Source organism: Patella vulgata, chromosome 6 (assembly GCF_932274485.2).
Source record: "Patella vulgata chromosome 6, xgPatVulg1.2, whole genome shotgun sequence".
Lineage (NCBI taxonomy): Eukaryota > Metazoa > Mollusca > Gastropoda > Patellidae > Patella > Patella vulgata.
The window spans coordinates 71,856,448-71,880,860 of record NC_065884.2 but is presented as its reverse complement, the minus strand read 5'-3'; the positions used below and the strand labels follow the sequence as shown (position 1 = coordinate 71,880,860).

Below are 24,413 nucleotides of genomic sequence, written 5' to 3'. Positions count from 1 at the left end.
ACTCCGTCCTTAACGATACGATATGATAGAAACAGTAACAATACCTGCTATACAATATCTATATAATACAAAATACTTGATGTTTAACAGACAATTGTTATATATAACAACAGTTTCTCTTACAGGTTACAATATATCTTATACTGCTTTAAACATTTCACTTACATATCGATTGTATACATATATATGTTAAAGTGGCAATTCAGTGATTGATTTTATACCATGATTGTGTACAGGGGGAGGGGGGTGTATGGCCGAAAGGTTAGCGAGAGAGAGAGAGAGAGAGAGAGAGAGATTGTGTACAGGGGGAGGTAGTGTATAGCCGAATGGTTAGCGAGAGAGAGAGAGAGAGAGATCGGGTTTTTTGTTGCCGATATAAATGTGTTCTACACGGTCAGTTTAAGGGAGAGAGAGAGAGATAGAGAGAGAGAGAGTTTAACGTCCACTCGACACAAACTAGATCATTTCGGGACTAACATATGGTTCAATTTTATTTCAATAATTCGCTTGCGCGTAGTGGGAGACAACCGGAGCACCCGATCCATGCCACGTGAATGGTTAGCGCGTGCGCGTTCATTCATAAGGTCTGTCATTGAGTCAACTGGCGTGGTTTACGTGACAAGAAGTATGGTCGCATGTCCAACTTCCTGGGTTTTCTCCGGGTCCTCCGGTTCCACCCACTGCTAAAGACCCCTACGAATTATTGAAATATAATTGAACTGTGTTTTAGTCCCGAAATGACCCAGTTTGTGTCGAGTGGACGTTAAACCCCATCTCTCTCTCTCTCTCTCTCTCACTCTCTCTCTCTCCTCTCTCTCTCTCTCTCTCTCTCAATCTTTTGATTGTGCACTTATTTATTGCCGTGACAGTTTTGAATGATTTTGATCACAGATGATTTGGTTTGGTTATCGAGAGATGCCCGTATTTGTTTTCTGTTGAAGTATTTGTTTTCTTCTTTATTCTGTATTTTTTTTCTTTAAAAATACTTATAACATAGAGGTTAAAATATCAGTGTGTCGGTAACTTTGAAATCCGATGACAAATCAACATTGCACGTACATGTAGAATATTGCTCTCAATTTGCTGAAAGCTTTCTCTTCCATTAGAGTCATAACCAGGCCCGTAGCAATCGCCCCCCCCCCCCCCTGAAAAAATGTTTTGCCCCCCATAGCTCTACTAAAAAATATACACTAGACTGTGCGAGGTATGCCCCCCCCCCCAAAAAAAAAAAAACTTCACTGCCCCTCCGAAGCTAGCAAGCTGGCTACGGCCTGGTCATTACCGTCGTCTAAATAGAAATTATCGTATATTCTCCTCAAACTGACCGTGTAGAACACATTTATATCAACAACAACAAAACACCTTTACATATTCTTGGTATTTCTCTAATGACATCATACAGGTCTGACGACGACTGTTGTAATATTTGAATATGGCTGCTCCCAGTAAGTTTCAGCCATGTAACTTATGACCATATAAAAAGCCCCATTTTAGGGTGTGGTCGGACATACTTTAGAGCGGTCTGACTTGGGGAAAGCCCCCAAATTTTGGGTTAGATTTTTGAAAATTGTATTTACCAAGTGTGGATCTTTGTTTCTGGTAAGTTTCAGCCATGTAACTTATGACCATATTATTAGCCCCACGAGGCGATATTGGGTGTGGTCTGACTTGGGGAAAGCCCCGGAAATTTTGGTTAGATTTGTGAAATATTTACTCCGACTATGGATACCATTGCCCCTACAAAGTTTCAGCCATGTAACTTATGACTTAATTTTAGGCCCCCTGGGGCCTACTTTAAGGTGCTGCTGCGGCTATACGCCCCAGCAGTGCCCGATCTGACCAAATGATTTTTACTCGTACGGACACCTGCTACGAATTTGGGGGGTCAAACCTTTTGTAACTGATGACCATATTATTTTGTCATTCGCTCCTGGACTATCAACTTTCTTATGTTTTCTATACCTGGCAAGGAACAATGTCTAGTCGTTCGGATGGGCCGAAAAATCGAGATCCCGAGTTCACATCGAAGTGTACGTCAATGATACCTTGACAGTTGGAATTCGATATAAGAGTAGGCCGTAGCGCCGCTGTCCGGGAAACATTTTCCTCATAGCACACTGTATGGAGCTCGCCTTTATTAGTCCAGTCGGTGCAGAACAGTAGGACGTTAAACCCCATTTCATTTCATTTCGTTTCCTTTATCTTTGGGTGGGTGGGAGGGTGGAGGTAAATGGCCGAATGGTTAGCGCGTGTGCATTGTATCATAAGGTCTGTCATTGAGTCAACTGGCGTGGTTTCGATTCCCCGGTTGTACAGAACAGGAGTAGGGTCGCCTGTCCAACCTCGTGGGTTTTCTCTGGGTCCCCCGGTTTCCTCCCACTGCTAAAGATTGAACCATATGTTAGTCCCGAAATGACCTAATTTATGTCGAGTGGACATTAAAGCTAAAGCTCTCTCTCTCTCTCTCTCTCGCGCGCACGCTCTCACACATTGCCAATTTTTAAAATACAATTGCACCGTGTTATTCTCTGAATACCTCTTAGTTTGTGTCGAGTGGACGTAACCCATCTCGATTCCCCACTCTCTCCCCCCCCCCCCTCTCTCTCTCTCTCTCTCACACACTCTTGTTAAAGCGACCTCTTTAAGTTTCACTTGTACACTCTAATAACCCTTTAACGAGCAGTCATTTTTCTTGGTGTATAGAGTAGAATATTGTTCATATCCAATATACTAGTAATATTAAGTTGTCTCACTATAGATACCATTATTACCACTGGTATTCATATTATAGTTTTATTATTACCGATATCTATTGATTGCGTACAATAACCGTGAGTTATTGTTACAACTGCCTGAGTTATCGTTGCGAGGTAATCACCGATTGAATTAGTATTCCAATGAATAAAAATTGTAATATTATAGTATATCAAATCTTGTTGACCTTTAGTTCGTCTTGAGGATATAAATGGGATTTGATGTGGCTCAGTGATAAACGTGCTGGCTCGCTAATCAGGCCCCGAGTTCACAAAACATTCTCAGACTTAAGTTAAGAATTTACTCAAAATTATTCGCCTGATTTTAACTAAAATATAGCCCCTTATAATTGTTTTGTTCTTTTAATGTTTTAAATGCATCAATACGATATCATATGCAAAGTTTAGAGTTTCTCGATCAAAGATATTTCTGTGAATGTTGGGTAAATTCTTAACTTAAGACTGAGAATGCTTTGTGAGCCCGGGGCCAGGTCTCGGTTTGTGGCTCAGCGGGTGAGGCGCTGGCACGGTAAAGGAAGGGGTTTCACGTCTTACTGTTCTGCTCCGACTGGGATAATGAAGACGGGCATATGCCTTACACTGTGCTTTTATATCAAATTCCAACTGTCAAGGGATCTTTTACGTGCACGCCAATGTATGAACGGGATTTCTTTTTTCGTCCCATCTGAATGATTAGACAGCTGTCCTTGTCAGGCCCTCCGTCCTGCACCACTAATAAGGGGAAACCGCGTCGGAAAATCGAACACGCGAGCCAGCGTTTTACCCACTTAGCCACGGTTTCTTTAAAGGTCTAGATGCATGACCCACGTGCTGTACTTGACAACAAAAAGTAAATTTCACCTACACGTTATTTCCATAAAATAAAAGTCTGGTTTTATCGAGACACCGTATAATATAGCTTCGGTCACTGGTCTCCATTTCCAGATGAAGACTGATGGGTTTAAGTTGTTTGAAAACGTATCATGTATATTGAGTTAGTTGCTCGGCCCTAAGGTAGAGTATAAGGGATTTTAACACAAAATTAAGGAGTTTTTTCTTCAAAATATAATCGAAATTGGCCCTTTAAGAGACAGGACAGACGGGCTGATATCACACCACAAAAGTGGGGTCTACTAAAAATAAAGAGTTTTTGGACATTAAATATATTTTAATACAACAAATAGTTTATATATATATATACAATAAACTGATCAATTAGAACAATACATAGATTTAATATATAGACTTATTTTCATGGACGGAACTATTTACAATACAATATTCGTACACTGAAAAACATTGCCTATTTACACAGAACTACACCATTCATCCGCTACTGTTTCTAATTTAATAGAAATATTAAAACTTTAATAATTAACAAAAACAAGGCAGTTATTTTACAGTTTTTGTTTTGTATATTTTACATGTTAATAATCTAGCAAGCTTCGTTTATTTCAGGTTAAAATACATATGTAACACGCTTTTTAAAGATGCATTATGTAAGAGCTACATCTGCCTATTGCAGATTTTTATTTTGGCATCAAATGTTATTATTTAGACCCCCGGGGGGTTGGATGGTCGAGTGGTTAGCACGTGCGCGCTGTATCATAAGACCTGTCATTGAGTCAACGGGCGTGGTTTCGAATCCCCGGTTGTACGTGACAAGGAGTAGGGTCGCCTGTCCAACCTCGTGGGTTTTCTCCAGGTCCTCCGGTTTCCTCCCACTGCTAAAGACCCCTACGCGCAAGCGAATTATTGAAATAAAATTAAACCATATGTTAGTCCCGAAATGACCTAGTTTGTGTCGAGTGGACGTTAAACCCCATTCTCTCTCTCTCTATTATTTAGACATTTATTCACATGACAATATACTCAACTCTCTAGATCATCGGGTGTGCAGATGTAAACGGATTAAAATACGACAGCCATTTAATGATTTAATTTAGAAATGGAGAAGCGAGGCTGCGCTTCGATTTACAAGTAACGCTGCGACGATAATAAACATCTTGAAACAGTGATAATGTCGCTCAGAATAAAGTTAATTTGAATGAAATTTTCAACATATTAATTTTGAATTGTTCATTTTGAAACTGTTATAGGCAGAACGGCCATCTCTTTATTTAAATCTTACATAATGCATCTTTGATTAACATAAATGGCTGATAAACAACGCATGCCCTTACCAGTTGGAGATTTCAAGCGTGATGCGAGTCGACATTTACTACGCACTGGACACTACGCATAAGGCTAAGAATCGGTAATGCGGTGTGCGTGTCCGGGATTGGTGCCTATAGACTGCGTAACGTGCTGGGTGAAAGTTAATTGTTAATTTCGGGGCAAGGATTTATTTCACACGGTCCCATTTCATTTGTATTAGATGGAGTTTTAGCCAGCGAAAACGCACACATGGAAACGGGCCTCATGTACTCTTTGATTACAATTCCATAAATTCGGAACCTTCGGAACAATTCGTGAAGCATCCTCCAGTGATATCACCAAGGCAACCCTAATGACGTCATTTTTTAATAACACTACAACTATAGCATAAATATGATCAAGTATTATGCACTAGGCCAGAAGCACTGAGTCATAGTACTGGAAGACATCTGTACTAATTCAATGATTACCTAGATTAGAACAAACGAAACGAAATAGAAAAACATTTAAATTGAAGCATGTTAAACACGTGCTAGAGATTGTTCGTTGATTAAAAAAAACGAAATTGAAAAGTGAAGTTAATTAGTCTTTACGATTTTTTTTAGTTCACATAGATGATTAGTAATGAACACATTTAATTTAATGATTTCTGATTAACTAAATAATAACCTCAACAACATACAGAACTTTCATTTATTCTGGAATCTGACTAAAAAAAAATAATACAAATAGTTGATTCGTGCCTGTTTGATTTTCACAACGTTAAAAACCGTTAATTATAAAAATTCGTGTTCGTTTTTCGTTTGTATCATTTGACCACCATTATATAAATTAGATTATCGCTTTATAATGCGTTATGATACTAATTATATCTGATGTGCATGTTTTGGGAGATTTTTGGGGTTTTTTGGGGTTTTTTTTTCATAATTCATTTTCCGTAAAATAATTCATGCAGATGTATAAATTGAAATTGATTTTTAGTAAGCATTAGTAGAAGCACTATATATAATTAGCTCACTTTAAAATATAATTAAAATATTAAATTACTTCAAAGAAAAGACAACTCGCTGATAATGCTTTGGTTATCTCCCCTTTTTTCAGATTTGGCACAATTTACAGATTGCGCGAACATTGAGTCTTTTCTATTTACAAGGCACCAACCGTGGTAATTAATTAGTCCCGAACAGTCCAGTCCAAAGGACACACAGCTTGACAATGTCCCACTTGTAGGCCTACACAGATTAATAAAGTTAGTTTTTATGACACGTCTGTATTGTTTCTATGGCAACAAAGAGTCAACGTGAAATCTTACATTTCCACGAGCAGTCATCCATTTCATATTAATATACTCTAACTTCTTTTTTTTTTAAATCTGCTTTTGGCCCTGGCAGCACCAGATGATTAAACACAACATCATTCGTTGTATGTCCTGGCGGATATCGTAAAATATATTTGCATAGATTCTTGATTTTTGACCATATTTTTTGTTTAATAGTTTCATCAGTCCTCATAAACAGTTATTTACCGTATGCACTTAGAAGTCCCATAGACACACTGTGTTCACGGGCTTTTAATCTGAGCGCAGCAATACTGGAGCTTCGTAATTCAGGGTCCATCCCCGTGTCCAGACCGACTTGAGCATTAGGAAAAGGCATAGAGCCATGGTTACTGTGAGTTAGTCCCCCTGATGACCGCTGACTGGCTGCAAGCTGATTGGCTGCGAGCTGACCAGCAGCGAATTGATTGGCAGCCAACTGATTAGCAGCGAACTGATTTGCCGCCAGAGAATTTTGATGAGCCAATCCCATGAAGCTTGGTAGATCGTTTTGTCCAGCCATACAGGAACTACCCATCCCGGGCATTGTTGTCATGGGATACTGAGCTGGACCATTAGCTGCCCATGGATTGTGTTGCATCTGAAAAAAAAATAAAATAAATTGATAATTATATCTTAAAATATATTTGTAATATGCCGCTAAAAATGCTCCGAACTGGGCTAATAAAGACAGGCATACGCCATACAGTGTGCTATGCGGGAAATGTTGCCCAGGTAGCGGCGCTATGGCCTATACTCTTATATCGAATTCCAACTGTCAAGGGATCTTTTACGTGCACGCCAAGGTGTACACGGGACCTCGGTTTTTCGTCCCATCCGAACGACTAGACAACTGTCCTTGTCAGGCCCTCCGCTAAAATACCAATAAGAAAAGCAGATAACTATTGTCTCGTAGCCGAAGTGACGGCGGTCTAGCACGAGACATAGTATGCTTAATCATTTGAGAGGGGGGGATGGCTAGCACGTGCGCGCTGCGCGCTGTATCATAAAGTCTGTTATTGAGTCGACTGGCGTGGTTTCGAATCCCCGGTTGTGCGTGACAAGGAGTAGGGTCGACTGTCCAACCTCGTGGATTTTCTCCGGGTCCTCCGGTTTCCTCCCACTGCTAAAGACCCCTATGCGCAAGTGAATTATTGAAATAAAATTGAACCATATGTAAGTCCCAAAATGACGTAGTTTGTGTCGAGTGGACGTTAAACCCCATCTCTCTCTCTCTCGGGCCTGACAAATTTCAAATCGATCGTACTCGAATTGGCAGAGCTTTAAATCATTTTCGTTTTTCGTTTTTTTGGGAAGACCTTCACCCGAACGAGAAGATTACAAACTAAATCTTTAGATGAATCTGATTAAAATACAGATCTATATTTCGTTTCGTTTTTTATACTTTCGATGGCCTACACTACATGAAGATCTGACCAGTTGTAGTGGAAGGTCACGTCAGTGGTCATACGAGCGGCTTTTGACCTATGACGTCAGACATTTGATTAATTAATCATCGTTGATGTTTCTAGTAGATTACCCACAGTTTCGTGCACCTCACGCCAAAAAACTTAGAGTAACAGACCGTTTCATTGGCTAATCTCTCACATCATCCAGAACGCAGGTTATATAACAACTCTTCCAGATCCTAGTGTAGTAAAGACCAGTAAAACAAAATTTTGAACTATAAAAAAACGAAACGAAATAGGCTCTGTGTTTTAATCATGCAGATTGTCTTTCGATTTGAAATACAGAAATCGCGAGAGAAGTGACAAACACATTCGGCAAAGCCGGTACACAAGTCCTATTGTTAATTTTCAACATTTATGAAATACACCACAAGAGTAGATTGTTTGTTATCATGAAACCCGTCTGAAATCCAATCCAATATGTATTTAAATAACTGAAATAAATGCATATGGATCTGGTTAAATTTAAGTGATATTTAACTCGTTCAGAATTAATCAAAGTTGACATTTGCACAAGAGACTCGTCACTCGCGTCTAATGTTTCGTTCAAAAGTTGAATTCAAATACAATATAAAACGAACATAAATGAATTGAAAATTAAAAAAACAAACGACAACTTAACTTGGAGGCCTGTACTACCAGGGAAATGTGTATATAAGTGTTTAAAATAATTTTATATATTTAAGAAAAACAGCAGGCAAGCCACCCTTAAACTAGCACAACTTTTTCATTGTTTATCAAAAATATGGAATGAAAATATTTCCAAAACCAGAACGACACGAAATAGTTGATCCCTCTTTCCGTTATGACTGAAACAATATTATCACTGAGAAGTTTGTCTACGAGCTCCAAATGATTTAAACAAGACAATAAAAAAAATCTGATTCCTTTTCTCATAAACCGAGACGAAATGTGGTATAACAGATGAGACATGGCCCCCTAGAGAAATGACAAATACGAAACGAAAATTCCAAAAGTAAAAGATATTCTGCAGTCTCTTTTAACCAGTCACAAAATATCCCCATGGGATTCTTGCCATAAACAGCCATCACGACTTTGTTTGCATTTCCAATTTTCTTGTATATTCATTGTTTTTATTTTATAAAATATCTAAAGTAATATATATTGCCATTAATATATTTGTTTATTACAAGAATTTGTCAGTTATAAAAATGACGAACACATATGATTTTATTGTTTTATAATGAGTTTCTAGAATTCTATGGCACGACTGATTTTAATTATTCACGACGAGAGAAAGATAGAGAGAGAGAGAGAGAGAGAGAGAGAGGGGGGGGGGGGAAGGGAGAGAGAGAGAGAAAGAGCTTTAGCAGTGGGAGGAAATCGGATGACCCAGAGAACCCCACGAGGTTTGATAGGCGAGAGAGAGAGAGAGAGAGAGAGGGAGAGAGAGAGGTTTCAATTTTATTCCAATAATACGCTTTAGCAGTGGGAGGAAATCGGATGACCCAGAGAAACCCCACGCGGTTGGAAAGGGAAAGGCGACCCTACTTCCCCTTGCCACGTACAATAGGGGAATTGAGAGGTGGGCTTTGACGTCCACTCGACCCAAACTATTTCATTTCGGGACTTACATTTATGGGCTAGGTAGATGTACCCTACGTGCCTGGGATCGTACCCACGTGACTTAACTCAATGACAGGCCTTATGATTTAAAGCGCAACCAGTTCCCCGTGCTGCAGAGGAAATGGGAATCAGTTAATCATATTCTGCCAAGTACACGATACCCGTCACTCAATAAATAGACCAGATTTGGGTATCCGGAGCTGAACAAATGACGAGACGTGACAACGTAAATAAAATGAAATGGAGTGAGTCGACATTTTGTTTTATTTTTTTATTTCTGGGTGAGGTGCTCGATGTTTCCATCTACTCCTATTCGAACTCAAAGGATCTTTAACGTGCGCTGCTAACTTGTACAAGGAATCTCGGTTTATCTTCCTACACGAACGATTAGACACACATTCTTTGTCTGCCCCAACAGCGGGCCGGACTTGTAATATTCCGAAATTTCAAATCTACCCATGCTGGGAATCCCACCCAGGAAATTCTGACTGTCATTCCAGGCCCCAAGTTCATAAAGTATTCTCAGACTTAAAGATGGGTTCCCAGAAAAGTATTTATCGGGTGGTTATTTCCAATAAAAGTATGGCAATTTTGGTATATATGGAAAGTAGAGATATCCAATCTTACTAGAAAAATACTGGATTCCCCGAAAAACACTCATGGAGCGTATACAGGACAAAAATGTAAGGGTTCCCCTAATCAACAGCCCGACGATTAAGAACTTCTGCACGCGTGGTGTCAAAGGTCACAAGCGAACATTGAGCGCTTGATGTACAAGTTGATAAACTTTATGAAGAGTTAAACGTACAATACTATCTGAGATAAAAATGACGGAAAAAGACGCGGGTAGTGGATAATCCGAGAATTTAATTAGGATTCGAAATTTATAATAAATAGTAAGCGATTAAAGACAACATCGTCTTATGTATGCAATGAATTCTCCTCTGACTCCCAAGACGTGACGTAAACATGACCTGGTTTGATCGAATTTTAATAGCAGGGCATTCCTTCGCAATTACAATGTTTGAGAAGGATTTGAAGCATAATTATGACAAATTAATTAGTTTGAATATGTTTTTGATCCATATATACCATTAAATCACCGAGTTTGTACGCGGGAACCCATCTTTAAGTTGAGAATTTACTCAACTTTCAATCACTGTTTATGAGAAATATCTTTGATCCGGAAACATAAAACTTTGCACATAGTTTCTTATTAGGGTATTTGATATATTAAAACAACAAAAGTTTTATAATGGGCTATATTTTGGTTACATTAAGGTGATCAATTTTGAGTAAATTCTTGACTTAAGTCTGAGAATGCTTTGTGAACTCGGGGCCCGATTCAGTCTATTTAATAAATCTCGGACACCAAATTAAATCATGTTAGATACAATTTCATAAATGCAATGAAATGAAATCGGGTTTGGCGTCCTAGTTTCGTAAGCAACCAGGGTAATGAAGACATAATCATCTTTATTTGTTTGTTTGTTAAATTTTTGTAGAGTATCACCAACCGGTCAACTTTTGGAGATCAGGAGCCTGTTTCACGAAATTTTAACTAAGATAAAATCCAAATTTTAGTAATTTGATTGGATAATATTAGATTGATTTTAGTGCTTAGCCAATCAAAATTTAAGTATCTACTAAAATTTGGATTTTATCTTTAGTTAAGATTTCGAGAAAGAGTGTCCTGGAACCCACGACTTTATTTGGAAATAATCTATTAGATATTTTGTTTATACAAAAAGTCGCTTTCCTACCTTTTCCCCCAAAAATACATTTTATCATTTCGGTCGATCTAAAAGCAAACAATCTATACATTTGAAGTGAACATGATGTGAACACGTGGGTTTTGGAGACTTCGTTTTAACCCCATTGTCCTTCTGTCCAGGGGGTTAACATGGGTTAACACCGACTCCCTCCATAAACAGGGAACAAATTCCTCAAACACCGTTCAGGAATTCCATCCACACATGGAGACCCGCTTGAAAAAATTCGTGGGAGATATTTAGCTATAGCTTGGGACCGTAAACTGTGACTTTATTCCACATATTTTTTTAAAAGTCGTCGTATAATAATAATCGTCTATTTCGTGACAGGTTTTTTTTATATTTTTATAATATTATTACAATTGTTAATATTAAAAGATTTAGCTAGGTTGGGACTGTAAATTGTGGCTATTTTTTTCAAACATATTATATATTTTTTTTAATGTCTTCTTATAATAATGATCTTCTATTTTGTGACAGTTTTTTCATATTTTTATAATATTACTACAATTATTAGTATCAAAAGATTCGAGCTTAGAATTCCAAAAAGGGAAAAGATTATTTTTTATTTGAAGAAAATGAATTTCTCTAATGTTATTTATTTTGGTCAGTTTTCATTCTCTTTATTTTTTTGTTTTACCAGGTATTTTATAGCTATATTTATTCAGACAAGATACATTATGAATTATTGTTGTACATTGTATTCGTTGGATTTAATTGTTTAATGATCCTTTCAATCAGGTGTGTTTTTGTCATACTGTAGTAGTTAGTATTTTATTGTATATTTTAAATCTTATAATCCCTCTTGATGTTTTAAAGATTATTCTAAACGCTACATTAAAGATACATTATGGGAGATTCGATAACGAGTTGGCAGTTCTCACTATAATAGTTACAAACTAGATAATGTAAAGGCAATTTGCTAAAAATTTCATTCAAATTGGTCCACTATGAACCGAGGACGAAGCGATTGAAGTTTCCGCCTAGCCTCGATCATCATTACTAAAGTCAGTACAATAAACAGTATAGTCTCGATTATCCAATTAATCGTTAAATCGTGAAGGAAAGTTATGCAGTAAATCGGCTCACAATCCACTAAAGATCGCAGGCTAGCGATGCCATCTAGAGTTGATTATGGTCTGGATAGGTTAATTAATGTCTTATTAATAATTTAGATAACATTTCAGGCCTAAATAAAGACCTGCAATAGACAAATTTAGCTCTTGCATAATGTATGTTTAATTAGATGAATTCCGGTATAAGCTGTATTAGCAAGTGTTGTGAGGGCTGCGTCTTTAGTTACAGACAATAAACTTTAATTGAACTAAATTGGCTGCTATAAACTAGGAATGTATAATCTAACTATAAAAGGAAGACATCTAGTAGACTCCTCATAAACTTGCTATACACCTAATACAGTGTTTGTTTCATTTAAGATTTATAACCAGAGAACTTTAGCTTTTACAATATTCGTATTAGGAGTTCTAAATGCTCGTGCAAAGTTCTACTTTAGCTTTTACAGTATTCAAATTTAAAAGACTGCATACAAAATTGATAAACTTATATGTAACTGAAATTGACACCCCCCCCCCCCCCCAAAAAAAAAAAAAAAAATCCCACAAAAAATCCCTGTTATCGACCCTAGCCGGCGATTAGTAGAACCTCTGTCATTTGATTTAATAAAAAAAAACGGTATCTTTGTTTCGAGTTCGAGATAGTATGATTTTGTAATTTTTACTGATTATTTCGAGTTCGAGATAATACGATTTTGTAATATCGCCGCTATCCTTAGTGCTTTGTTTCACAAACTGTTTTTGCTCTAACAATAAAAAGACAAACGAGCAAACTATAAAATATAAAAAAAATATATATCGCCGAATAAATCTTATAAAACGCTTGAAACAATTAATAAAAATTGCGGATTATTACCTACATTTAAGGAGTAACCAATAAATTACGGATTATCCATTAATATATTTTTTTTGTTTCGCGTATTCCCCGAAATATTTCGGGTTTTTCTTCGTTTCTTCGCGTGTGATTTCTGTATTTGCCCAGTTGCTGGTATTTTGATAATCGTGAAGCTGGGAGTGAATCATATAGCGATCAGAGAGCCAACAATCGCCAGCTCTTAAACATATGTGACCCCATCCTCCAGACCCGAGCTGTATGATTTTCGCTTGATATTTATATTCTGTTCTCTGGCATCTCGTCACTGCGAGATATAATACGTAAAGATCAGACCGGGGCAACTACGGGAAGTGTAATTTTTCCGCCATGATATTTCCGAAATGTTGAGTCAAGAAATTGAGAGAATAATCAGCGAGATGAAAAACACGCGCAATATGTTCGCCTATGTTTGCAAGAATGTCGGATAAATTGTTCGCCCGTGGTTTTTCAACATTCGTGGTAACTTGCATGATTATTATGTCTACTAGGCCGCATATTAACATAGTGTTCGACCTAATTACAAACAATTACCCCGCCAAAACAATTTTTTCTTCTTCCTTTAGCCGTCGGGGTCAACTAAAGCCATGTTGTCAATTTATAAAGAAGGATTTTAGAATAACTGTAAAATGCGAATTGTTTGTAGTTTGTATTGAAACAATGTGGTGACAATTTGAGAAAGAATAACACATTAAATGAATAAAATTGAAAGCTTAAATTTACGGAGACGAGATTTCTAGGAGACGTATCGGACAGTGGTTGGAATTAAGGCCTCAAGGCGCCAGGGGTCAATCTGTCTGCGATATCACACTCGGTAGAAGCTGGCGTTAATCCCTAGATGATCAATAATCATTTTCTTCATTTGTTCACGGAACAGTGAAATGAAATGAAATGAAATGGGGGGTTTAACGTCCTACTGTTCTGCTCCAAACTGGGCTAATGAGAGAGAGACAGAGAGAGAGAGAGAGAGAGAGAGAGAGAGAGATTTTAACGTCCACTCGACACAGACTAGGGGTCTTTAGCAGTGGGAGGAAACCGAAGGACCCGGAGAAAACCCACGAGGTTGGACAGGCAACCCTACTCCTTATCACGTACAACTGGGAATTCGAAACCACGCCAGTTAACTCAATGACAGACTTTATAATATACTATTCAAAAAAAGTAGGGGATATTTGATTTTTAAGTGTTATTAAAGTCACCTAATGAAACTGACGAAGAAACAAATGACAAAATGAAATGAAGTTCACATTCATCGATTTATTCCAAATGATCGTTAGACTTAGTAAGGCACAGACTGACCATTATAAGGGTAAAATGATACCCGGGGTCAAACAGCAAAGTTACCACAGCATCACAACCAAGTCAGTAACGGGTAAATCCTCCTCTGTTTGCCAAACAAGCATTGATCCGATGTGGCATACTCCTAATGAGACGTCTAAGGTCATTTTGGTCCAGATTGTCCCATTCCTGTTGCAACGCAGCAGCAAGTTCTTGGACATTGGCAGGACGTTGTTGACGTTGACGTAACCGCTGTCCAAGCATGTCCCAGACATGCTCGATGGGGGAGAGGTCGGGACTCAGTGCTGGCCAAGCTAATGTGGTGATGTTCTGTTGTTGGAGGTAACCTGTAACGATCCTGGCCCTGTGACATCTTGCGTTGTCATCCTGGAAGATGAAACGGCGGCCATGACGTTGTGCGAACGGCACAACATGGACTGCCAAGATGTTGTCCCGGTAGTACTGGCCTGTAACACGCCCTGCAACAACATGTAAAGCCGTTCTTCCAGCAACAGTGATGCCTCCCCACACCATAACAGAACCACCCCCAAATCGATCATGTCTGATGACGTTAACGTCTTGGAAGCGCTCGTTTCGACGACGCCACACCCTCCTACGTCTGTCCAAAAAATCAACAGTGAACCTTGACTCATCTGAAAACATCACATTGCTCCAGCGTCGATTATCCCAGTGTTGACGATCCCTACACCAACGACGTCTTGCCTGAATGTGATGATCTCTCAAACAAGGGATTACGCGAGGACGTCGGGCGCGAAGGTGACCCCTATGCAGTCGATTCCGAATCGTCTGGCCACTCACTCTCACACCAGTGTCTGTTTGAAGACGAGCGCTGATCTGATTTGCTGTGATGACACGATTTCTCAAGGCCAAGGTACGGATAAATCGATCCTGGGCTTGAGTTGTCGCCCTTGGTCGACCTGAGCGTGGTCTGTCCTGTACAGATTGTGTATCACGGTATCTGGACCATAGCCTGCTTATGACAGACTGAGAAACATTCATCGTCCGCGCCACAACCGCCTGTGTTGTGCCGATCTGTAGCATGCCAAGGGCACGTAACCTTTCATTTTGGGTAAGCCGACGCATATCAAAATTTGTTTTCTGGACACTAAAACAATTAAACTGATGTTTCCACCCTGGAATTCAATGCCACAATGACTGTAACATTCAAAGTCAGAGTCGTGCAAATCTTGGGTTGGACCCCCATGATGATCCCAAGCATCACCTGCATTCCATGCGGTAGCTATTGGTGCGTTTGGGCGTCACATGTAACTGGAAATGTTTCTTCTGTTAGGTTCTATAGTGACTTTTTTCTTAGTCATTTGCATATTTTAGTATTATGCCCCCAAAATCAAATATCCCCTACTTTTTTTGAATAGTATATAATGCACACGCACTAACCATACTGGTTAGTGAGCCAGTGCCACACGCACTAACCATACTGGTTAGTGAGCCAGTGCCACACGCACTAACCATACTGGTTAGTGAGCCAGTGCCACACGCATCGAGTCGCCGTGTCTCATGATACAGCGCGCACCATGCTAACCATTCGGCCATCCACCCCTCCCCCCCCCCATCCCCGGGCTAATGAAGACGGGACAAGGAACAGTGACTGGGACGAACAACCACGGTGCCGTGTATACATTGGCATGCACGTTAAAGATCCCTTGACAGTTTGAATTAAAAGTAAGAGTAGGCCGTAGTCCGGGCAAAATTTCCCTCATAGCACACTGTATGGGCTATACCCGTCGCCATTATCCCCAATGTGAATCGTATAAACAGATTTAGAGATGTTCCATCAAGCTCTATGGAAATCATCATTTAAATCGACGTGAACTTACCCCCCCCCCTCTCCTTCCCATACACACACCAGTAACCACCCACCGCACCTCTCCACAAATCAAAACAGTTGTCCAGGGGCATCATAAACACTTATTTAGAGATGGGCAGTCCTAGAAATTTATGTTTTATTAATATATAACATGATCATCATTTATGTCAACATAATCACATTTTCCCCCAATTTTAGACATTGAACCCCCACCCCACCCCCCGTATCTCGAAAACGCCCCCTCAAACGCCCGATCACCACCCAGATTCGGAATCTAAGCAAAAAACTTGTCTAGAAAAACTTGGTCTCACAAATTCACAGCCCGGGTGGCGATCCCCCCCCCCCACCCCTTCAGCCACCGGACTACAAAGACTGAATACAAGGTCCAATATTTAAGCTTTGTTTAATTTTACCACCACTAAAAATTATAAAATCAAATATATAATCCAGAAAAAAAAATCAACATCGTCGTTTCAGTCTTTAAAACAAGCACACCTTAAAATCCTCGTTAGAATCGCGAATAATTTAAACAGCGATTTTCTTTCATTCAAAACAGCTATTTCTACTTCACAACTTTTTGTTAAGGCGGCAGTGCGGAAGTTCCTGATATTGGTCAAGAGAGTTCCTTGGGAACTTCCCGCGTGGTTTGCCCGAGTTCTTCGGATAGGACGAAAAACCGGGTTTCCGTGTACACATTGACGAGAACTCTTGGTATCGTACTGTATGGCCTACGCTCGTCTTCATCAGCCCAGTTGGTGCCGAAAAGTAGGACGTTAAACCCCATTTCTGTGATTGTGATTGAAGGTAAATATTACAGGAAAAAAACGTTTTCTTGCCTCGCGGTTTGATTTGTATTACCTTAATAATCACATCAATTTTTATGTATCGAAAATTTAAAATATTTCTGATCTCCAAATTCGGGAATTCTGAAATTAACTACTACATACCTGAGAATAAGTGTCATGGCGGGGTCCTAATTGCATCTCGTAACCATGGGTAGCAGCGGTTGCCATGGCACGCATGGTTTGTAGCTGCCCGAATCTTTCTCTTTTCCGCCATTTTGCTCTGCGATTTTGAAACCAGACCTGAAATACAGAATAAATGAAATGAAATGAAATGGGGTTTAACGTCCTACTGTTCTGCTCCGACTGGGCTAATAAAGAGTGACATACGCCATACAGTGTGCTATGAGGGAAATTTTTCCCGGACAGTGGCACTACGGCCTACTCTTTTATCGAATTTCAACTGTCAAGGAATCTTTTACGTACACGCCAATGTGTACACGGGACCTCGGGTTTTCGTCCAACCCGAACGATTAGACAACTGTCCTTGTCAGGCCCCCCGTGCTGCATCACTGACAAGGGGGAACCACTCTAGAAGAAATTCAGAATACAACAACAACTGTTTGTTTAAAATGAAAAACAAGAAAAGATAAGCTGAAATCCAATCGTTTAATTTTTATAAATAAAGTAAAATAATATTTATTATTTTTTATTAACTTTTTTTTCAGGTTTTTTCTGAAAGATTTTATTGCTCGTTGAGGTAGGTCTTAAACTATAATTAATAAGATTCACGTTTCCAGGGAACAGGAACTTTTTGTACGATTAAATAATAAAATAGCCCTGTTATTGAAACAGCATGTGCACGTAGATGCAAATTCACAATTTCCTGATAATAAAATGATATTAATAATACATTAGGTGTTAAATTTGAATAAAATCATGAAACGTACAAAAGTATTACTCATGTATTTATATTCTGGAAGTTACATAAAAAATCTGAGTCGCGAGTTTTTTTGGTCAGAAATAAGGCGTTTCTATTTTGTCAGCTATTGCATTGTGACTAAATTTTGCAGTTTCTTCACATTTCATCGACAATATGTTTAACATAATAGTCAAAGTTATATGCAGGGAAAGGGGTTTTACACAGGCTAAGCCTGTTCCCACGTCCTATTCAGATATCCCGAATACAAATATTGTTTAAAAAAAATAAATTTAAATACACATAAACCTATAGTAGTTTTATTTCAGAATACAACTAAATACAAAAATGAAATTAAATGAAATGGGGTTTATCATTCAACTTTTCTGCGCAATCAAACCGAGGTTCAGTGCACAAATTGGAGTGCACGTAAAAGAGCCCTTGACATTTGGAATTCGATATAAGAGTAGGCCGTAGAGCCGCTATCCGGGTAAAATTTCCCTCATAGCACACTGTATGGCGTATGCCCGTCTTCATTGGCCCAGGTCGGAGCAGAAAGAGAGAGAGAGAAAAATGGGGTTTAACGTCCACTCGACACAAACTAGGTCATTTCGGGACTAACATATGGTTTAATTTTATTTACATAATTCGCTTGCGCGTAGGGGTCTTTAGCAGTGGGAGGAAACCGGAGGACCCGGAGAAAACCCACGAGGTTGGACAGGCGACCCTACTCCTTGGCACGTACAACCGGGGATTCGAAACCACGCCAGTCGACTCAATGACGGAGCAGAAAGAACAGTGGGGCGTTAAACCCCATTTCATTTCATTTCTTCTACGAAGACGGGCTTATGCCACGCAGTGTGCTATGGGGGTAATTTTGCCTGGACAGTGGCGTTTCCGCCTACTCTTACATCGAATTTCAACTGCCAAGGGATCTTTTACGTGCAAGTATACGTTAAACCCCATTTCATTTCATTTTAGAGAAAATTGTCAACATTTTGTTTTTACAGTTTAGTTGTTGCTTTATGGTCTTATTGTGTTTTATTGTCAAGTAAACAGCACACGGAGAAAATCCACGGGGTTAGACAGGCCACCTGGCAAGCGTGGGGTCCAACGTATGCTATCTTACGATCCTTGTGGTCTGGATGTAACAACATAATTAATGCATTAAAGATCAGAGATGCGAGTCACGAATCCATGTTATCAAAACCACAGCCCCCCCCCCCCCCAAAAAAAAAAACCCAAAAGGAAGCGAGTTTGTAGCTTTCGTTAAATTAATTTTCTCAGGTCAAGATGCGATGGGACAATGGCCTTTGATAAACCTGGTTTAAATAATTTAGTTGTCGCCTAAATAAAAGTAGCCCTGTACACCTGTTTCCGCGAACTACAAGATAAACGGCGTTTTAACTCCGGATGACTTTTATATGAAGCTGTTGATGCGAGTTATAATGGTTCCTATTGACTTATAGCAGAGTATAGAATGAGTATATTATAGATAGATATATCTATACCCACGTGGTCTACACCGTTAGTTTTCTATACTTCTATGTTAACATGTGTATTTGTGACCTTTACCGGCCTGGGGTAGACATGTTTCGCTGTCTGCCAGAACAGTCGAATTAGCTACCAAACTGGCAAACAAAATAAATATACTGATCACATTTATTTTAAAAGTAAACAAACGAACGGTTAGCAAGCAATTATGGCGCTAATAAGAACCGTGTATAGGAAATCGAAGTCACCTGTATTTAATATTCAATATGACCTTGTTACATGTTCGCGGATATACACCGCAATTAAAACACGGTCCTCTGTTATTTTCTACCGATTAAATACACCTATACAGCAGATTTGACACTCACACAATGTACCGTGCTCCTCCTTTAGTTCTGTTTAAACACGGCCTCTGTCCCCTTGTGATACTCCGGGCCCTGTTCGCCACGTGTAGGGCTCGCCTTTAAATCGTTAACGTGACGCTAAGACCAGCCGTGAACGAACACGTCTTCGTATATACCTACCTACCGTGCGTTATAATAAACCTCGGGGAAACGACTTTAGGTCACTGTTGAAATTTACTGTTTATTTTTACATAGAAAAGTAGAAGATTGTTTTTATATGTAAGAGGCCTCTTACCAAACGGATACACGATATTAAAATTTATCCTGGAGTGCTGATATTTACTTTGGAAACTTTTTGACAGAAGGAAACAATGGCCCGTTTCATACAGTTAATATAAAACAAATAAAATCAAAACCTGACTTGGTTTCTGAACAGAAACGGCGAAAATAATAAGATCCAAACCCGACATTACCCGTGTTTTATTTCACGTCGAACATGGGTTAGGGTCAGCAGTCCGTAGTCAGATTTTGAACATAATTCCAAATTTGTCGATCATTATTCTTTCGATGCCCTTTTTATATTATTTTCTTAAATTCGAAATGAAATGAAAAGAAATGGGGGTTTAACTATCTACAGTTCTGCTCCGACTGAGCTAATGAAAACGGACTCTTAAATTCAAAGATCCTGGCCATAATATCGGACAAAGTTAAATTATTTTTCATGGCTTAATGCGGGTTATAATGTACTTACATTGATTATTTAACATTTAATTTGACAAAAACAAAAACAATCTATCATCAATAGATAATCCCCCGGCTTCAATTCCTTCGACTTGAAAGACGCAGCCCATCAAAAGATTTGTAGCACTCCTTCATATCTAACTAACTTAATTAAAATCAACCTGTCCATAATATCATATTTTAATATATTGGGCGTTACATTTGTAATAAACAACAAAAGATTTCACGAATCACTTATGGGTGACACTGGTTTGTTTTACATCGTCTGCAGAGTGTGCCGATTGCTGCGAAATTTTTAACCACGCTAGTTGACTCAATGACAACCCTTAATGATATAACCCGCACGCGCTAACCATTCGGCCATCCAACCCCCCAGTTACAGTCGAAGGCATTTACCACGAATAACACCCCATCAATTCGTTTCTTTGTAGTTTTCGCCGACATCTTCGTTCAATCTACTAATCATGGAGACAATACAGGAAAATAAACAAATTCTAACTGAAGCGCATGTAACTTATCACAATAAATCGTTTAATACTAATGTCATAAATAAAGTATATAAATAACATTGGTCACGTCACGCCCCCTTGTCGCACACCTTTACACCAGAAATAACGGAAGTAAATAAATACCGGTATATATTGGGGGATATAAGTAAAATAAATACCTGTTATACAGGTTAACTTTAAACGTCTATATAATTCACACCTAGATTCTATTGGTTCCACAGGTGTGTTTCACAGGTAATATTCAAACCCCTTATTTACAGAAGAAGATGAAGTGTTTATTAAAGTGTCACTCGGTGTACATTTACATATCATAATTCAGTTAAAAACTTAATTAAAGAGAACACCGCCCGGCCATAATGGCCTATGGGACACTGGATATATCTATACATTTCTAAAATACAGATTAATATTAAATAAAACATAATTATAAAATAATATCATATATCTTTTAAAAACCGGGATCTCCTTTGAAACATGGTCAAATATAAAATTGCATATCATGGGGTTGTTATCAGTAGAAAAATACTAATACTTTCTCTCTTACCTTTATCTTATGTATTTACACCTATATTGTATTGGTCGTGTTTCGCAGGTGATATTAAAATCGCTAATTTAAGCCTAGATTGGTGCGACTAAAACCCAACTTAAAGTCATTCAGAATACGTAAGGAAAAAGGAGGTGAACTGCAAATGTTAGACTAAAATGAACTATGTATATAGTTTCCACAAGTTATCTAATAATAAGAATTTGTGTATTTCTTGACTTTTCATTTAAGTGACTAATAAAATATATATATCTTTCAATTCATCAAATATAATTACATATTTGTTTTAAAATTGACATCATTATTGTATGATTATAATCTTTAAGTGGCATTTAGTAACTGGATAGAGCAATAAACTATAACACATACTTATGGAAAAACAGCTATTTATTTATTTACTGATTTTATTTAGGCGACGTTTCGAAGAGTATTCTCTCGACGTTATCAAGCTAATAGTATTACTGCCTTGAAAACGTTGAGAGAATACTCTTCGAAACGTCGCCTAAATAAAATCAGTAATTGTTCTTCCATAAGTATGTGTTATAGTTTATTATTAAATGATTCGCGCAGATTTTAAATAATCTAAAAAGAATACAAAATTCATCCACAGGATATAATCCAATAAAACAATATTTATGGATAACAATTACTATAGTTTATTACACTTCAACGTTTCAATAAGATTTCACAAATCGTTATCAAACATATCAACATAAAAAATAATAAATAAAAAAAAAATGTCTTATTTGAGTATACTCCTAAATCCCTTTCAAAGAATAGATTCAAATTTAATAGCAATTTAAATTAGAATGATAATCCAAATGAAACAATATTTATGGATTACAATTACTATGGTTTATTTCACTGCGACGCTTCAACAAGATTTCGCAAATTGTTATCCATAAATAGTATGTAATTTTCTTATGTTCCAGATACTAAATGTCATTCCAGTAATATATCCAGCAGATAACTTTAAAATATATTTTAATTATTTTTCTTTCATATTCTTGGAGAAAATAAGGACGGTGAATACAAAAACATAATTATTTCCAATGTCTCGAGTAAAAAAAACCCCGAAAATAATGTGAATGTCGAAACAGATGAATGAATTTATCTGATAAGATCACAATCTGAAATCTAGCAATTAGTCAAAATGAAAGAAAAAGCGTAAATCTGTGTGGATATCGCAGGAGATCCCATCTTAATTCTTACATCTCCCCCGTAACCCAATACCTCACGAATTTCTTTTTAATGTCCGCCAATAATTAAACAGTGGGGAAAATTAATTAGATTTCTGGGTGTCCGAGATGACAAAGGGCAGATAAATCTCCCCCACGTGCTGTCTTATTCCATCAATATTGTGACGAGAACTACCACGTTCTCCAAGATTCTCGAAGATAAGAGAAACGTGAAACCGAGATAAAAGCAACACGGGCTACGTTGATATTAGAGACATCACAGAAGAATCTTTTATTTTAGGAAGTTAAAATAAACTGTGAATTAAGTATTTATAATTATTCTATTTATAGGCCAAAAAGCGTGGAATCTGTCGTACAGAAAATCTCTCCATTTGTATCCTCCATTATATGGTGTATCGATAGCGGCAAAATGCGACAACGGTTAAAATACGAAAAAAAAATTCTTTTCATTTTTAAAGATACATTATGGGAGATAAGATAAAGAGTTAGCAGTTCTCACTATAATAGTTAAAACTAGATAATGTAAAGGGGATACGCTAAATATTTCAGTCAAATTGATCCACTCTAAGCCAAGATAACCTTATAATTAAATCACCGTAGCATCGATTGCCATTGTTAACGATGTCACGACAATTAACAAAGTCTCTTTTTTAAGCGAAACCCGAATTTGTTCATTTCCTTTATGGCAATTAATTAAATATTCTTATGTTCAGCAACATCCACCAGTTCTATTCCAAAATTTATTTACCATCGACCCCCAACTCCCCACGTCTTTTGATTTTATATCAACTGTAGAAAAACTGTTCCTTTGAAGATTAGGGGCTTTTGTTTTTATAAAATAAAAACGAAACATAACACAACACAACACATTTTTCATCATAATATATTCGTTTGGTTTTAGCGGAATACGAATTTAGTTTTTCCCATTACAGCCATCTTAAAAATTCTGATCTTGGGAAGCCCCCACAAGTTCAGAACCATAATTCATTCCCTCCCCTCGTCTTTGATTTCTACATCAACTTTGATTCCGGGTGATTAGATTAGACAGGGTTGAAGTACGCTAGAAGCACGAGTTCCATTGGTTAATTAATTAAATCAAATTATTAATTACCGCTCTTTAACCACACGCTTGGTTAAACTGACATCGTAAAACACGGTCTCATTCGTTTCGTTTCGCTTTATTAAAGATTGGAACATGTGGAATTCATAGAATACCAATTAAATCACAAAAGGTCCTTCGTTTCATTCTAGATCCGTTACTAAAGATTGCATCAACCACTTTAAATTGACTGCGGGCCTGTCATGTTAAGACAGGAAGTCAAAGCTAGCTTTTCCCAAAACGACAAAATGTTTTTTAAATCTTCAAAAGAATCTTAATTATCATTTAGTACCCCATCAAGATGGTTTCACGCGCCACGTGTTGTCTGAGGCAGGCGGTAATCGACAGACAAGAGGCTAGTATTATTTTAATTATATCTTATTCAGAGGAACATTTTGAAAACTTGAATTTCGGAAATGATACGCCTAATTCTGCTGAAGAAACGGCAATATTTTAATATTTGTTGGTTACAAAATAATATCAATTACGAAGTGTTTTTATATTATCATCAAAGAGTCCGTTCATGTTGATAATTTTTTGTTAGAAAAATAATTACGATTTAGATATTCAATCTAATTTTTGTTATTATCTTTTAAGCGATTTCGTGTATTTTTGTAATTGCTCCATCAAGGGAACAGTGTTAACCATAAGTAACCAT

At 37.8% G+C, this 24,413-nt stretch overlaps 1 protein-coding gene across 1 annotated transcript in view; it reads right to left on the bottom strand.

Moving 5' to 3' along the window:
* Positions 1-6,427: 6,427 nt before the first annotated feature.
* LOC126825219 (ALX homeobox protein 1) overlaps positions 6,428-24,413 on the bottom strand; it is a 39,574-nt gene continuing 21,588 nt past the window's right edge. The window contains exons 3-4 of the mRNA XM_056101981.1: positions 17,072-17,209; positions 6,428-6,826 (exon numbers count right to left, since the gene is read on the bottom strand). Of these exons, the coding sequence (XP_055957956.1) occupies positions 6,428-6,826; positions 17,072-17,209 (537 nt within the window). The remainder of the gene's footprint in view (positions 6,827-17,071; positions 17,210-24,413) is intronic.